At 36.6% G+C, this 19263-nt stretch overlaps 1 protein-coding gene across 1 annotated transcript in view; it reads right to left on the minus strand.

The window, feature by feature from the left end:
• LOC135155273 (uncharacterized) overlaps nt 1-19041 on the minus strand; it is a 33239-nt gene extending 14198 nt beyond the window's left edge. Inside the window, exon 1 of the mRNA XM_064104206.1 lies at nt 18909-19041. Within this exon, the coding sequence (XP_063960276.1) occupies nt 18909-19041 (133 nt within the window). The remainder of the gene's footprint in view (nt 1-18908) is intronic.
• Nucleotides 19042-19263: the final 222 nt, after the last annotated feature.

The following is a 19263-nucleotide window of genomic DNA, read 5'->3' on the forward strand; positions in this document are numbered from 1 at the left end:
CATTGTGTTTGACTGAGAGTATTGGTCTAATGTTATGCTTTCGGGGATAATACTTTAAGTGATGCTCTACATAGGAATAAATGATAATGCAATACATTTTTGAGGAGCAACTTGGTGTGTTCATCATAAGAGTGCAGGGGGCTGTTTCATAAAGCCGTTCGTAAATCAAGAGTGGCTTTAAGAACGACTGGTGAACCTTTCCTTTGCGCTAAATGATTATTAACCCTAAATCTCCCGGGGTATTTTGATTCTTGTCATTCCGGGGGGCATTATGGCCGTTCCAGACTTAATTCTGATCATAAACAAAGCAAAATTAATTAAGTATAATCAGTAAAAATAGAAATAATGATACATTTATGAATTTTGGCTAAATACACAATTTGCTTTGGATTTGTACATGAAATCACGTTTATGAGCAATTTTGGGTCTGAAATGCACTTTCATAATGTTGCGTAATGTCATGACCGCGTTCCCGGGCGTCACAAATTTGGTCTCAAAATTTGCGCGAGACTTGAAAGTAAAAAGTCAGTGAGCGGCAAGTTCAAAAAAATTTGCACAGCAAATATATCGAGAAAAATATCGAGGAGGTCATTATGCCCCCCCCCCCCAGAGAGAATAAGGGTTAAGTCGCTCTTAACTTCCGAACAGCTTTATGAAATGCACAGGTCTTCCGGCAATTCAATTGGCAAAATTTGATTCCCGTCAAAGTTGTTTAAGCAGGGGCTGCGAAACAGCTTTCAGGGGGGGGGGGGCTGACCATGCAAAAACACAATCATATGGCAATTTTTAACATTTTTGTACACGATTTTAGAAAAAAATGGGGTAAGCCCCCCAGCCTAAGCGGCAGCTGCCTAATATGTATTGAACTCCCGCCTCCTATAAAAAGTCCTTCATATTTATAAAGAACATGAGTTTAATGTTTCATTTATTATCTGAAAAAGTCAATTTCTTTTCATCTGCTTCTACTATAATTTCAGTTGGGAGAATTCTTCATGTTCATCGTGAGGCTTTTACACACTTTACTATTCGCCCGGAGGTCAAACTCAAGGTCAAAGTAAAGGTCAAAATGTTACGAACTTTTACATTTCTCCAGAACTTGAATTGAGGATTTTTTGTATTTTTCTCTGATTTCCTTTTGAAAATTACGATATTCATCTAAATTGGTCAACTCGTTATGGCGCAATGGCCGTTTGAAAGTTAAAGGTCACGCCCATTTTTGTCAAAACAAAAGAGAAAAGGTCGGGTTGTAGCGCGAGAAATGATGGGTCGTTTGCACTGATCCTTATTTGTTACATACTTTAAAGGAGAAGTCCACGCCAAAAAAAGTTGATTTCTATAAAAAGAGAAAATCCAACAAGCCTAACACTAAAAATCAAAATCGGATGTAAAGTAAGAAAGTTATGACCTAAAATTTCTCTTAATTTTACAAAATAGTAATACATGAACACTCTGATCGGTATGCAAATGAGGCGACTGATGACATCACTTACTATTTCTTTTGTATTTCATTATTATGAAATATTTCATATTTCATATAATATGAAATATGAAATATTTTAAACTAAATTTTCCACTCATTGCTATTTGAAACAAAGTTTCATTCCTCCCTAAACGTGCAGAATTACCATTGTCATAACATTTTGTGGTTAATTTATTGGTCATTAGTGTCAAGTCTGTAAAAATTGAAATATTGTATAATTCAAACAATAAAAACAAAATGAATAGTGAGTGAAGGCCTGAAGGGCATAATAGACTCTCATTTCCATGTCAGATGTGCATACAACTGTTTTGTGGAAAATAAGCGCAGCTTTAAAGTGTCGTAACTTTCTTTTTTTACACCAGATTTTGATGAAATTTTCAAAATTAAACTTGTTTGATTTTTCTCTGTTTTTCAGATGAACATATTTTCTGGGTTAGACTTTACCTTTACATGGTGGATTATGTATGTTCACATAAACTGTTTTTTTTCCTCTACTAGTGAATACGTGTATGTGCTGTCACTAAAATGCAAGCTGGTGTAAATCATGAAATAATTACAAATGCAATTTTTTACACATAATACAGGAAGCCTATTTTTTTCTGTGATAAGTATTTGATTTACTCATTTTAACTAAATTTTGGATACTTATTATATATCAGCTCTATATTCACGCAGTACAACTCATGCTACACAATATCTAGAGATATTTGAACTGGGTCAGGCTCTGGGGTCAGGAATTTCACTCATGTATGCAAGTATTCACCTTAAACTTGGGTGTTTTTCATTATTATGTATATATGGAGAACTGCTGTTACCAAGGTGAAACCTTTAAGCGACAATCACAAATCATTTTTAGTCAAAATGAATACACGTTGCTTTCATCCAAGTATATGTGAGCTTCCATATATCCAGTATCACTGCAAATCTGGTATTATTCTTACAGACAGTATATAATGTTCAGGGCAAGCCATTTCTTGTCTAAAGTAAGGTACGTGGAAGCCATATTTCTTGGAAATCAGTATTGTATTTACCATAATATCTCAGACTCTACATGGGTTAACACTATCATTTGGTTTACCATCAGTTCGTCCACGCACCTTTTTTCTGAATAACCAATAGGTTTAATTGCCATTTAGTCCATATACTATTTGGTCTAATTGGACTAAGTGTAATAAGTGTTAATTGGACAAAATAAATGAAAAGAAAATTGGGATTAGACTAATTGGTTATGAGATGAAATGGTCATAGACGAGCTGGTGATTAGAAGATTATTGGGCCCAATGGTTGTTAGATGTTTCGTTGATGGACCGATAATTGGCATTGGACGAAATGAAGGTAGGCCATTATCACAGTGGACGAGTTGGCAATAGATGAATAGGCAATTTATCAAAATTGTATCTCTGTATTGTAACTGGTTTCAAAGTCCTTTGACCAGGCACGGACGGGGGGTGCCAATTCTGAAAGCCAAATGACCTTTTTTAGCTTGTCAAACTTTTGGGAAAGCAATCCGCACCATGTAAAAGTAAAATCCAACTTGTTGTATGTTGTATTTACAAGAATACACCACACACTGCATTCTTAGAGGGAAAAAAAGTTTTGTCATCGAAATGTGAGTTTTGTTACGCAATTTCTTGCATTTATTAATAAAATATTTGTAACTGAGTTTATAATTGAAATGTGTATTTGATTTGTCGTTGTGTGTGAGGGTGTGAGGGTGTGTGTGTATGGGTGTTTGTGTTTTGTCTGTTCTTGAAGAGTCTTGGACCTACAGTCAATTTTGCAATCGTAAAAATATTGGAAATGATCAACCCATGATTCGATTTCTTTAATTTTACATTATGAACTAAGCAAGGTTAACTGTACGTTCGAGTTGTGTTTTCATGTACAATTTCATATGTAAATCATTATCACGTCATAATAAGTCAAAATTATGTCATTAAGACATTGTAGTCGACTATTAAAGACGTTAAAATCATGTCCAGACGATGTTTAATACTGGTCATAGATATGTTATAAAGACGTCATAAAGACGTCAATCTGACGTGTAATACTTGTCATGAATACGTTATAAAGATGTCGTAGGTGACCATTAATGACGTCAGTGTGACGTCTAATACTGGTCAGGAATATGGCGTAAAGACGTCATAAAGACGTCGTATTCGACTTTTAAGACGTCATAATCACATCATTTTACGACGTCAATATGACGACGTACGTCGGTGCAAATACCTGTATTTTAGACGTCGTTTTACGATGTGAAAATGATGTGATACTCGTCGTAAAATGACGTCAATTTTACGTCTTTTTACCCAGTTTTTGCTATCAGGGTATTAGTCCGGGGGCTGGGGGAGTATATTCAGCTGATCGGGTACATAAGGTTTGATAGTTCCAACATGTTGGCATGATATCAGTGGTCAAGAAAATATGTTGCTGCCGGGTCATATCCTGTACGGAAGGCCCAAAGGACCCCATTTTTGTCGGCCATCTTGGATTTTTCATGAAAATCCATTTTTTTTTTCATATTTTCTCACAAAGAAATGAAAAATATTAAATAAATGCGCATTTCACAAGGATTTGGATAGTATAAATCGATTGCAATCGTTTTCTGGATAGTCTGGTTAATATTTTTTGATAAATATAAGAATTTATGCCAAAATTTCCATGTTTTTAGGCAAAAATTTGCATATGCATTCATATCTTTCTGTTTTGTCATTAATATCAACAATTAATGCAAAATATCAGCATTATACACGGAAGAGGATATATTAACGAGAACATTGATATGCTGCATGACAGTATTAATGTCTTAACTTGCTTAGATATAGGGAAAATGCCCCCAAATGTATTCCCCGATATTGCGATAAAATGACACCAGTAAAGCAACCTCCGTCACTAGTCACACTAGTGATATCGACTACAATGCGCTCGCTGGCTTGCCTTTCTAAAGAGTCAAATAGGCTCAATCGGTCTTGTCCCGCCTGTGTTGGTGTGACTAGCACGCATAAATGCATGTAATTAGCGTCGCGTTAGAAAAGTGTATATTACATATATGGGTATGAGGGAAAAAAGGCGTTTTTTACATATTAAAGCAACTTTTATGTTCATAAAACCTCTTGGAAAAGTTAGAGGAGGCATTGCTCTGCATGTCGCAAGCAATTACATTCGGGCATCTTAAAACATAGTCCCGCAAGAGCCTGTCGAAGGTACCCCACCCTTATCCGAAGCTTGACTATTAAAATATCTTGCTTTTTGGAGCCCTCAATGTGGCAAAATGATTATTTAGGATAGGTAAAAACAACATTTATTTTCTTGAAATCACTTAGAGACGGAAGAGTAGGTATTTCTCTATCTGCTACATTTAAAGAAGTGAGGGCACATCATAGCCTACCCTCTCAGGGAGCTGCCCCAAGTCACCCAGCCCCCTTTTCGTATTTTGCCCATTTCTTGGCAAATTCGACATTTTGGAGCCATATTAATGAAAAAGGTGATTCTACTATGTAGTGAAGCCACTTTGATTGTTTTAAACAACTTGGAGACAAAAGAGTAGATATTCTTCTATCTGCTACATATAAAGAATTGCTGGAAAATTGAAGCCACCCCCGTCAGTGGGTTGCCGAAGACACCACCCCCTTTTTCCGTATTTTGCAAATTTATCGAAAAGTCTGCAAATTTGGAGCCCCCACTGAGGCTAAAGGGTGTTTCTGCTAAAAAGCAATCCATTTCCATTGTCTTAAAACCACATGGAGACAAAAGAGTTGCCTTTCCTCTATCAGTTACATATAAAGAAGTGCTGGTACAGCAAAGCCTACCCCCGTCATGGGCTCCTGAAATTACCCACCCCTTTTCTCTTAAATTACCTTTTTATTAGAAAATCTGTGAATTTGGAGCCCACATTGAGGCAAAAAGATGGTTCTCCTATATAACAAACCACTTTCATTGTCTTAACATCACTTGGATAAAAAAGTAGTATTTGTTCTATTTGCTTCATATAACGAAGTGCTGGCACGTTGAAGCCTATCCCCTCATGGGTTGAAGTCACCCAACCCCTATTTCGCATTTTTACAATTTATATGAAAATCTGTGAATTTGGAGCCCCCATTGAGGCAAAAAGGTGTTTCTGCTATATATCAATCCATTTCATTACCTTAATCTACTTGGAGACAAAAGTGTTGCATTTATTTTATCAGTTACATAATAAAGAAATGCTGGAACAGCAATGCTTACCCCCGTCAAGGACTCCCCAAATTACCCAACCCTTTTCCGTATTTTACATTTTTATTAGAAAATCTGCGAATTTGGAGCCTACATTGAAGCACAAAAATGTTTCTCCTAAATAGCAAACCACTTTCATTGTCTTTAAACCACTTGGATACAAATAAGTAGTATTTTCTCTATCTGTTACATTATAACGAAGTGCTGGCACATTGAAGCCTACCCCTCAGGGGGCAGCTGAATTCACCCAACTCCTATTTCATATTTTGCCCATTTCTAGGAAAATTCGCCATTTTGGAGCCCCATTGAGACAAACATGACAAACAACGTTTCTGCTTTGCAGAAAAGTCACTTTTATTGGTTTGTAACTCCTGGGAGACGAAAAGGTAGGATTTTCTCTATCAGCTTCATTTGAAGACGCGCTCGCACACCTAAGCTTTTCCCCATCAGGGGCTCCCGAAATCACCCACCCCTTTTCCGTATTTTACTTTTTTATTAGAAAATCTGCAAACTTTGAGCCCCCACTGAGGCTAAAGGGTGTTTCTGCTAAAAAAGCAATTCATTTTCATTGTCTTAAAATCACATGGAGACGAAAGAGTTGCCTTTGCTCTATCAGTTACATATAAAGAAGTGTTTGAACAGCAAAGCCTACCCCCGTTAGGGGCTCCCGAAATCACCCACCTCTTTTCCGTATTTTACCTTTTTATTAGAAAATCTGCAAATTTGGAGCCCAAATTGAGGCAAAAAGATGTTTCTCCTATATAGCAAACCACTTTCATTGTCTTAAAACCACTTGGATACGAAAAAAAAAAATTTCTATCTGCTACATATAACGAAGTGCCGGTAAATTGACGTCATAGGCCACGCCCACTTTTTTACATACCTCTCAAATACGACTTTCAAATTTTACGAAATAAACATGTCATATTTAGTATTAAATTAAAGCTAATGACAAATCAAATGCAAATATATGGATCACTGGGCATTAAGAACACACCAATGTCAGTTAAAGGTCATTTAAGGTCATAAAAGGTCAAATTGCATTACAAATGTATGTAATACATATAAGGCGAAAAAAAACATGTTCTAAATACAAATAAGTTAGGCATCATATGCATTTTTTGCTGAAAGTGAAGTTGAGGGTGTGCATATTAAGAATCCAATGGGTGCGACCTTGACATCTTGATGAATTTTATTTACGTGGCGTCATAAACCACACAAACTTTCTAACAATCCTCTTAATTGTTATTTTTCTCTTGAGCGGAATAAACATATCATGTTTGATATCAAATTATAGCAAATGCAAAATCGAATCCACAATATGAATCACAAGGCATTTATATTGCGTTCAGATGAATTAAAGGTCATTTAAGGTCATGAAAGGTCAAGTTAGGTCACAAATGTAAGCAATGCAACATATAAAGCATTGAAGTTTGGAATACAAACAAATTGAGCATTAAATATATTTTTGGCTGATAGTTATGCTGAGGATGTGTATATTTATAATCTGACAGGGGCTACTTTGGTACCCTGAGGCAACGTCGTTTTATGACGTCATAGACCACACCATCCTTTTCATATAGGTCAACCTCTTAATTATGATTTACAGTATCTCTTCTCGAGTGTACGGAATAAACATATCATGCTTGGTATCAAATTAAAGCTTATGGAAAATGGAGTGTACATTTATAAAAAAATAAATAAATCACATGCCAAGGTCACCTGTAGGTCATTTTAGCTCATGAAAGGTCTAATGAAGGCGGTAGTTTATCAGTACTTAAAAAGTGTAAATTCCTCAACAATCTCGACTGCATGTCTGTGCCTTAGCTGTATACTTTGTCATGTTCGTTTTACACTTGCAGTATGAATTATGAAATACATGATTCGACGGCCGGGCAGCAACTGCATTAAGCCTCATAGAACATGGTGACACTGACTTGCATCTGCAAAGGTACCAACCACTGTATCATGAACAAGTACAGGGAGGTCTAATGTCCTGGTCCACGTACTCGTGTAGGTCTAATGCCCTGTTCCACGTTGTATCAGTTATCTTCCGCCGAAGATGTCATGGGAGTGAGCATAATTTAAATATTTTTCTTTGACAACACTGACATTTGTGTTCTACCAGACTGTTCTCATTTATATACAGATACAGATCCTCAACATAACCTAAAGCCCAAAATACATATGATACCCAACTTGTTTGTATTCAATTCATGAGTCCGCATTATATGTTGCAATGCTTAGATTTGTGACCTAATTTGACCTTTCATGACCTTAAATGGCCTTTAATTGCCCTGAATGCATTCTAAATGCCTTGTGATTCAAATATGTGAATTTTATTTTGCATTTGTACTTATTTGATATCACACATGATATGTTTATTCCGCTCAAAAGAAAAGTAGTAATTTAGAGGAATGTAAGAAAGTTAGTGTGGTTTATGACGTCAGAAAAGTAAAATTCCTCAAGATGCCAAGGTCGCATCCATTGGATTCTTAATATGCGCACCCTCAACTTAACTTTCTGTACAAAATGCATATGATACCTAACTTATTTGTATTAAATACATTATATTTTTCGCCTTATATGTATTACTTACATTTGTAATGCAATTTGACCTTTTATGACCTTAAATGACCTTTAACTGACATTAGTGTGATATAAATGCCCAGTGATCCATATAATTATTTGCATTTGATTTGTCATTAGCTTTCATTTGATACCAAGCATGACATGTTTTTAACGTAAAATATGAAAGTCATATTAAAGAGGTATGTAAACAAAAGTGGGCGTGGCCTATGACGTCAATTAAAAAAATGCCCAAGGGTACGCAAGTGGCACCCGTCGGATTCTTGAAGTAGACACCCTATACTACAACTTTCATCAAGGAAATTTTATATATACCCAACTTGACGGTCATGCAATAATTCTGATCATATCTACCCGACTATTATTATAAAAGCTAGATCGGGGTGAAGAAAGGGAGGCGTCCCCTGCGCCTCACCGCCCGCGGTTCAAAAAGATAGATAAAAAACATCGCTTTTACTGTTCTCAAAAGCCTGCCTTTCCTTGTAAAAAAGTACCATACAGTACCATGGTATTAATATGGTATATATGGTATTACCATAGTATTACCATAGTATCCATGGTAAATTCATTAGTACTATAGTACTACCATAGAAGTACCATACGGAATCGGAAAGTAGTATTTGAAAATACAGATGTACCATAATGTACCATAGTAATACCATAGTAATGTACCATCGTAATACCATGGTACTGTATGGTACTTTTTATAAGGGTTTTAAGAAAAGTTTACAAACGGGTTGCGAGTTCTAAAGCCCTAGAAGGGACGGCCGGGGCGTGGGTAATGGATAGTAAGCTCTAGTAGTGGGTTAGATGGTAGTATAGGGCCGATACAGGCGTGACTGATATAGACTCAAAAAGGTTCAGTCGGCATTCAACATGCACGCCACACACAATCACACCTGAAAGACCGGCGATACACAATCTGACAATAGACAGAGAAACGATACCAGACGCGGCAAAAGCCACGCAAAATGACTCACGGTCCAATAAAATAGCTTGTGTTTCTCTCCTAAAAAAACGTATAATTAATGGTTGAAACTATTACAAAAGCTTATTTTCTTTGAGAAGAGATCTCAAGGATTCAGGAAAACCCAATTTTATTGTAAATCATAGACGGTTGCTACGCACTTTCAGCCAATGAAAGGATGAGGTTCCGCTGGAAACACGTGGAAAAGGCTACGAGAAGTCTGAAAGCGGGCGAAACTTCAGAGGCGATTTTCTCGTAAAAATACTTTTATGAACTCTCGTACCTGGGACATTTAAAGACTATTTTCTCTGCAAATACTATGTCCCGTAGCATGTGCTATAGGCCTATACCAAATTAAAGCTTGGGAAATGGAAAATCATAATCATAAAAAATCAGGTTTGAAAAAAATCGAGTTCTGTCTGCTTTTGACGTGACGAGTCACATATGCAGATGATGCTATTGTCCTTGCCAAATCTGAACAAGGACTTCAATGTGCGCTCAATTGTAAAAGATGGTATTTAAATGTAAATATGGACGAAAATTGCTATATTCTCCCGTGGCAAAGTGAGAAAAACTGGTTCTTTTACACTTAATAACCATGCTCTTGAAGAAGTAGATTACTATGTATATCTTAGAATTTCGGAAAGCTCAAGTTAAACAACTGAATCAGGCGAGAAGAGCAATGTATAGCATGCTGAATAAGATTTATCATCTTGATTTACAAGTGGATATCCAAATTGTTATTTGATCAACTTGTTGTACCGATACTTCTCTATGGTAGTAAATGAAGAGGCTCTAATAGGAGGAAATTATAATTTGTTAACAATTTTTTCGGCATTACTCCTATTTGTTTAAGATCGGTATGCTCGATCTGTAATGAAAATCATAAGTCAGAAAAATTGGAATCAGTGGGATTCGAACCTGCCATCTACTGCTTTCCGGGCAGCGACCTAACCACCAGGCTATTCTGGTTCACGGCTAAGCCACGATGAACTGGAATTCAAATACCTTCGGTCCTCTTTTTTCTGACTCATTAGTATTCGAATGCCGTCCGCCGTGGACAATAGATAATAAATGAAGAGGCTTTAATAGAAGGAAACTACAATTTGTTTACAATTTTTTCGGCATTACTCCTATTTGTTTAAGATCGGTATGCTCGATCTGTAATGAAAACTCTCAGTGTGTTGACTAGAGAATATTCAAAGAAAATCTTCGTCTAGAAAGTTACCTCATCAATAAGAATTAAAAAAATTGAATCAATTTCTGTAGATTTCGAAATCATCGACTTTCTGTTACCTCAGGAAGATATGAAAACCGTCAAAGAAACATAAGGCTTTGTACATTATGCAACCTTCAATCAATTGGTGATGAATTTCACTATACAGTGCGTACCGAAAAAAGGTTTACACTTTGAAAAAGCCCTGGGAATTAAAAAATATACAACATGTAGGTAGATTTTTAACATATGATCTTGGGTTTGGGTCTCATCTATCCAATGAAAGTAAAAGTTTTGACAAAATGTTACACTTGAGTGAGCACTGTCCATTTTTTGTAAAGCTTGCAGAAATCTGTTTGCGCAAAAATGCTCGTTTTCACGCTGTGTCAAAGGGAAAGGGCGAAATCAAACTTACCCTGCGAAACATTTCTCATACATTTCCCATTGCACTTTTTGTCAATTGTAATAAATGGATACATTCAAGCATTTTGTAATAATTTTGCCACCCAAATTGAAATTTAAACACTTAGTAAGCACAACTTTACCCTTTTTGTGCCAGCTGGATCTGAGGACATAACTATATCTGAACAAAAGTTTATATCAGACATCTCCAGCATTTTTTTACTAAGTTTTTATCATTTAAAGTGGGTTTACATTTCATTTTTCATTTAATACTTGTTTCTCCACACTTTTTCCAGGCTTGACAATTATTAACAAAATGAAAATCAAGCCTAAGCCATTTCATGTAAATCACAGCTCAGTGTAAAGAAAATATAGTCATGGTGGCATCTCTTCGAAGTGCTTTTGGGCAAGGAACAAGTTAAAAAGGTAAAAGATATCTTCAAATCAATTTTACTAGCTAAATTCAACGTGTTCTTCATGATTAAGGTCTACTTTTATTCGCATAACTATTTCTAAGTTCTGTGCAATTCATTTTTCACTAACTTTTCAAAAGTAAGTGGTGCTTACTCAAGCGGAAATATTTTTCGACAGTTACAACGTCATTTGCTTAAATGGATCTATACCAAAGTTAAAATGTGGAAAAATCTTCAGGATATTATAAATGTATAATTTCACATGATTTTTTTCTAAGTGTAAACTTTTTTTGATACACACTTTATATTCGTTTGTCCTTCTTTTGCTAAAGAAAGAAAGTTTCATCTTAAAAGATATAACACTGAAAGACCGAATACACTCAAAATGAATCAACTATTTAACTGTGAAAAACCAGAATTCCGTTCCAACCTTTTTAAATTTTGCAAGAAAACTATGCTTCGTTTCTAAATAAGTTATGCTCGAAATTCAATATCTTGAGCTGTTAATTGAATAGTGGTATAACAGCCAATGATATGCTGATGCCATTACTTGCCTTATATTAGACAAATGTTTATGCTAATTATAATGTTAATAAGCTGGGTTTTTTAAGCTTTAATTAATCCATTATCTCAACTGTATGCCTAATCATCAAATCTTTCTAAACTTTGCTACGCTCGAAATATAACATTGTGAGATTTTTTAAAGGCTGTCGATTGATATCGAACGATGTGATGATGAAGTCACTATGATTTTTCTTTTTTTTTCAATCATATGTAAACTTTGATATTTTTGAAGCTTCAGGGTACTATTTTAACCGTAACTATAAAATTATTTTTAATGCTAAAATTTAGATTTTTTTTCTAAATGTACTCTAAATGATTTGTAAATTACTTGATGAAATACTATTTATGATTTTGTACATTTATATGATTGTTTCTCCAATACCCACTCTATGGGTGAAATGGGAATAAATGTCATTGTCATCGTCACCTTTATTTTTACTGAGTGCAATGAATAAAATCGTATTGTGACGTCACAACGTAAAGCCGTGCAACGGTACATTTTGGATGGTGCGTCGTGTGTGCAACGGTGCGAATGTTTGACATTCAGCCTCCCATTTGCTCGCGTACAACAAGCTAAGAAGGCGTTGTACGGTGCTAGTTGTCATTCAATATACAATATCATTCGTATACATGAATTTCAAATTTCTCTTATGCGTTTATTTCAACTCGGCCTGCGTCCTCGATGAAATATAAACGCACGCGAGAAATTTGAAATCTATAGATACTCATATTAATGTATGTTGAACTCCTTAGCATGCAGGGGCCGCGGAACGGTTTTCAAAGTGGGGGGGGGGGCTGACCATGCTAAAAATCACGATCATATGGTCATTTTTACATTTTTGTACACGGTTTTGGAAAAAAAAGTGAGGCCCCTGACATGCACTATTATGTGTAATAATGAACAGTTTTAAATTTGAGATGTTAGGCACGATGTAGGGATCTAGGTTACTCACCTTATTAGGAAGTTTTCGCAACAGCGAGGCATACCACTTCCGTGATTCTAGATAATCTATTGTCAAATGCCCTTCATGACAATGATGTCTTTGTCGATGGTTGGTGAATTGAAACAGAAAATTATTCCTGGACTATGGACAAACGACATATTTGCATTTTTTCAGCTCCGAAACGCAAAACAAAGCTGCTGTTCTGATTCATAAATTTTCGACAAAGGCCTCCAGCTATTCATTTTGATTTGACGGACGTTTTCAATGCATTTGCTGTGTTCTAGGATTCGTCCTGTGTCGTGGTGCAAATAATCCATATATGCACACGCTCTTGGGCCAGGCACCTCGTGCTTGTACGATAAATCACATCGAGTGCACTCCGTCGCCACAAACATTATCCCCATCATCGTTTTCATTTTATTCATATTCAATTTCCTAGCCTTGCTACTGGAATACAACATTGCCGTGGATTCCTATCGTTACTTGTACCAACAATCAGGAAAGAGTTCGGTAAGTTGTCTTAACTAAAAAAAGATATTACCATTACATTTCTTTACTTGTAATACGTAAAATATAGTGCAGTAAGTTTCATGATACACCATGTATCTTTCTCGATCAAATATTGGTCGTGAAAAGAACCACCCAAACTCGACGTTTCGACAAGTGTGTTCTTGTCGTCTTCAGGTGAATGAGCAAAGTTTACTCTGCCATGTTGCTGTGCATGTCAAAACACGGAGTTTGGGTGGTGCTTTTCAGGACCAACATTAGTAGTCCGGGTTATAATTGAGCAAGGTGCCACAAGAAAAAGGAGAAATTTTCATATAGTGCTTCTAGACCAGTTTTTTACGCTGAATATGAATATATGAGGTAACCAGGCTGTATCCTGAAAATTAACCCGTGAGGGCGCTTTTTTCAAAATGGCCGCCAAATTTTCAGAACATTTGAATTTTCGTACATAGATTTTGACATAAATATTCCATTGCCACAAAATTAGTGTCATATGAAAGACAAATAAATTTTCTACAATTTGGTACTATTTATAGGGGATAAGTAGGTCATTTGGCTGAGATTTTAAGTAGAAAACTGCATTTTTTGTCATTTTTTCCCAAAAATTGAAAATTTTGCAAATACATGATTTTACATAATTCTAAGAAAAATGAATGAATTACCTTGAAATGTTCCAGAAAACTTTATTGATATACTATTATCATGTGGATGAAATTCCAACTCTGTATCATTCTTCTTAGCAAATTTATAAGGTATCAAACTTGAATACTTCAATTTCAGAAATGTCGCTTTTTGTATGCATTTCCATAGACTAATACGTATAACATGTACTGTACATATATAATGTATAGTTTAATAAAATTTAAATGCAATTATCTCCGCTATTTAACCACTTGGAGAGTTAAGAGTAGGCTTTTCTCTATCAGCTACATAAAACAAAATGTTGGCACATCAAGGCCTGACCCTCTCATGGGGTGGGGGTGTCGAAGTCACCCCCCTTGCCCTTGGCTATATCATGTTGTTGTATATTGCCTATTTGTTGGAAAAATCTCTGTTTTTTGGAGCACCCATTGAAGCAAAAACAGGCATTTCTGCTATACAGTACAGTCACTTTGATTGCTTTGAAACCACTTGGAGAGGAAAGAGTATATAGGCTTTGTTCTACCAGCTACATACAAAGTGGCACATCGAAGCCTACCACTCTCGGGGGGGGGGGGTGGTTTGCTTAATATTGCCAATTTATTTGAAAATTCACAATTTTGGACCCAACATTGAGGCCAAAAATCGTTTGTGCTTTGTTGTACACCCCATTTTATTGATTTAAAATCACTTAGAGAGGAAAGAGTAGAGTTTGTTCTACCAGCTACATATAAATAAGCACTGGCACATTGAACCCTAGCCCTCTCATGGGCTGTCTAAGTCACCCCCCCTCTATATCATGTATATTGCCGATTTATTGGATATTTCTCCATTTTGGATCACCCATTCAGGCAAAAGCGCGTTCCTACTATATAGTACAGCCAATTTTATTTTCTTGCAATGAATTGGAGAGGAAAGATTAGGCTTTGCTCTATCAGCTACATATCAAGAAGTGTTGGCAAATCAAAGCCTATCCCCTTCAGAATGTTCAGGGGGCTGTAGAATTTACCCCACCAATTTTCGGTAATTGACTATCTATTGGACAGTCACAATTTGCATCACCCATTGAGGCAAAGGGCGTTTGTACTACATAGTACAGCAAATTTCTTTTCTAGCAATGACTTGGAGAGGAAAGAGTAGGCTTTGCTCTATAAGCTACATATAAAGAAGTGTTGGCAAATCAAAGCGTATCTCCTTCAAGCGGCTGTAGAAGTTAACCCACTAATTTTCGGTTTTTGGCTATTTGTTGAAAAGTCACCATTTTGGAGCCCCCATTGAAGCAAAAAGGCGTCTCTGATATATAGTTCTGCCACTTTTATTGCCTTGAAACCACTTAGAGAGGGAAGAATAGGCTTTGCTCTATCAGCTACATAATTTTGTGCTGGCAAATAAAAGCCTACCCCCTTCTGGGGGCTGTCGAAATCACCCCCTCACCCCTTTGCGTTATTACCTATTTATTGGAAATTCACCTTTTTTGAGCCCCCATTGAGGTAAAAAGACATCTCTGATATAAAGTTCTGCCACTTTTACTGCCTTGAAACCAATTAAGGAGGAAAGAATATGCTTTGCTCTACAAAGAAGTGCTGGCACATTGAAGCTTACCTATCTTGGCGGCTGTCAAATCACCCCACCCCTCTTGCATTATTGCCTAATTATTTGAAAATTCACAATTTTTGAGCCCCCATTGAGGCGATATGCACTTCTGCTGTATAAAACACCCAATTTCATTTTCTTGAAACCACTTGGAGAGGAAAGAGTAGGTTCCCATCTTTCAGCTATATATAACGAATTGCTGCCATATCGAAACCTGACCCACTTCAGGGGACTATATAGATGTTACCCCACCATTTTTACGATTTTTTCCAATTCATTGGAAAACTCGCCATTTTGGAGCCCCATTGAGGCAAAAAAGTGTTTCTGGTATATAGTAGAGCCACTTCTTTATATGTAGCTGTTAGAGGAAAGCCTACTCTTTCCTCTCCAAGTAGTTTCAAGGCGGTAATAGTGGTAGAACTATATATCAGAACCGCCTTTTTGCCTTAATGGGGGCTCCAAAATGGTGAATTTTCCAATAAATAAGCAATAATGAAAAAGGGGTGGGGTGATTTCAACAGCCCTCTGATGGGGATAGGCTTTTATTTGCGAGCATGTCTTTATATGTAGCTGTTAAAGCAAAGCCTAGTTTTTCTCTCCAAGAGTTTTCAAGGGTGAAAAAAGGCAGAAACATAATCAGAAATGACTATCTGCCCCAATGGGGGCTCCAAAGTGGTTATTTTTTCAATAAATAGGCAATAATGCAAAAGGGATGGGTGATTTCGACAGCCTCCTGCTGTTTGCCTGCACTTCTTTATATGTGGCTGATAAAGCAAAACCTATTCTTTCCTCCCTAAGTGGTTTCAAGGATTTAAAAGCGGCAGAACTATATATCAGAAACGCCTTTTTTCCTCAATGGAGGCTCCAAAATGGTGAATTTCAAGGGGGGGGGTAATTTCGACAGTCCCCTAAAGGGAGTAGGCTTTTATTTGCCAGCACATCTTTTTATGTAGCTGATAAAGCAAAACCTATTCTTTACTCCCTAAGTGGTTTCAAGGCAGTAATAGTGGCAGAACTATATCAGAAATGCCTTTTTGCCTAAATGGGGGCTCCAAAATAGTGAATTTTCCAATAAATAGGCAATAATGCAAAAGGGGTGGGGTGATTTCAACAGCCTCCCGGAGGGGGTAGGCTTTTATTTGCCAGCACTTCTTTATATGTGGCTGATAAAGCAAATCCTATTCTTTCCTCCCTAAGTGGTTTCAAGGCAGTAAAAGTGGCAGAACTATATCAGAAACGCCTTTTTGCCTAAATGGGGGCTCCAAAATGGTGAATTTTTCAATAAATATGCTATAATGCAAAAGGGATGGGGTGATTTCAACAGCATCCCGGAAGGGGTAGGCTTTTCTTTGCCAGCACTTGTTTATATGCAGCTGATAGAGCAAAGCCTACTCTTTCCTCTCCAAGTCATTGCAAGAAAATGAAATTGGCTATATAGTAGAAACGCACTTTTGCCTCAATGGGTGATTCAAAATGGTGTAATTTCCAATAAATAGGCAATATACATGATATAGAGGGGGAGGGGTTGACTCAGACAGCCCCTGAGAGGGATATTTTTCGATGTGCCAGCGCTTCTTAATAATTTGTAGCTGATAGAGCAAAGCCTACGCTTTTCTCTCAAAGTTATTGCAAGAAAATAAAATTGGCTGTATGATATAGAAACGCCCTTATGCCTCAATGGGTGATCCAAAATGGTGAAATTTCCAATAAATAGGCAACATACATGATATAGAGGAGGGGCCTGACTTAGACAGCCCCTGAGAGGGCTAGGGTTCGATGTGCTAGCGCTTATTTATGTAGCTGGTAGAACAAACTCTACTCTCTCAAATTAATAAAATACTATTTAAGCACAAACGCTTTTTTGCCTCAATGTTGGGTCCAAAATGGTGAATTTCCAAATTCATTGGCAATAAGCAAAAGGGGGAGGGGTGACTTCCCCAGCGCCCTCCCCCCCCCCCCCCCGAGAGGGGTTGGCTTCGATGTACGTGCCACTTCTTTTGATATAGCTGGTAGAACAAACATGACAAAGCTTACTCTTTTCCTCTCCAAGTGGTTTCAAAGTAATTAAAGTGGCTGTACTGTATAGCAGAAATGCCTTTTGCCTCAATGGGTGCTTCAAAAAATAGTGATTTTTCCAACAAATAGGCAATATACAACAACATGATATAGCCAAGGGCAAGGGGGGGGGGTGACTTCGACACCCCCACCCCATGAGAGGGTCAGGCCTTGATGTGCCAACATTTTGTTTTATGTAGCTGATAGAGAAAAGCCTACTCTTAACTCTCCAAGTGGTTAAATAGCGGAGATAATTGCATTTAAATTTTATTAAACTATACATTATACATGTACAGTACATGTTATACGTATTAGTCTATGGAAATGCATACAAAAAGCGACATTTCTGAAATTGAAGTATTCAAGTTTGATACCTTATAAATTTGCTAAGAAGAATGATACAGAGTTGGAATTTCATCCACATGATAATAGTATATCAATAAAGTTTTCTGGAACATTTCAAGGTAATTCATTCATTTTTCTCAGAATTATGTAAAATCATGTATTTGCAAAATTTTCAATTTTTGGGAAAAAATGACAAAAAATGCAGTTTTCTACTTAAAATCTCAGCCAAATGACCTACTTATCCCCTATAAATAGTACCAAATTGTAGAAAATTTATTTGTCTTTCATATGACACTAATTTTGTGGCAATGGAATATTTATGTCAAAATCTATGTACGAAAATTCAAATGTTCTGAAAATTTGGCGGCCATTTTGAAAAAAGCGCCCTCACGGGTTAATTTTCAGGATACAGCCTGGTTACCTCATATATTCATATTCAGCGTAAAAAACTGGTCTAGAAGCACTATATGAAAATTTCTCCTTTTTCTTGTGGCACCTTGCTCAATTATAACCCGGACTATAGCCCAAAAAAGATAAATGTACCATGAAACCTACTTCACTAGTCTTATTTGCGATGAAAACCTTCAGAAGTTGCGTAAAATATAATACGACACCAATTGCCACTCTGTTTCTACTACAGCCATGCCTGTATGTCTCCTAGACTTACTCGAACTACTACACTCTTAATTCCAATGATTTAAAATAAATCCAGATCGGCTGTGAATAGTGACCAGCCGAATATTAGATTTAGTTTTAAACCTTGTAGATTTAAATATACATGTAAATTTGAAAGATTTGAATTTAATTTTTTTAGATTTGAAAGTTAATCCTAGAGATTTAAAATTAATACAACATTCGGCTGCTCACTATCCACAGCCGATCTGGATTTGTTTAAATCCTTGGAATTTAGAGTGTACTACTACTAAATACATTTTATTTATATATTACCATTATTTTTTTTTACAATCATCATGACCCTCACCACTTTCGTTATTATCATCAACGTATTCAACACCACTTTCATTATCATCTTCACGATCTTCATCGTTATCATCATCATCACCATCATCATCATCATCACCACCACTTTTTACCATGATCTTCATCACCACCATATTATATTACCATCGTCATCACCATCATCGTCATCATGCAGGCTCGTATCCGATCATGGTTGTGACCTTCGCTGACAGCATCTTGAACCAGGATGAGATCGTTGGCGACATCACCGGAGCTGGTATGGATAAGAACAGTCTATTCTTCATTGAAAACTACACAGCTTCGAACCACGAGATGGAATCTAAGAAACACATTGCTCTCCTCAAGATCCTGGAAGC

Source organism: Lytechinus pictus, chromosome 8 (genome assembly GCF_037042905.1).
Source record: "Lytechinus pictus isolate F3 Inbred chromosome 8, Lp3.0, whole genome shotgun sequence".
In the NCBI taxonomy this organism is placed as follows: domain Eukaryota; kingdom Metazoa; phylum Echinodermata; class Echinoidea; order Temnopleuroida; family Toxopneustidae; genus Lytechinus; species Lytechinus pictus.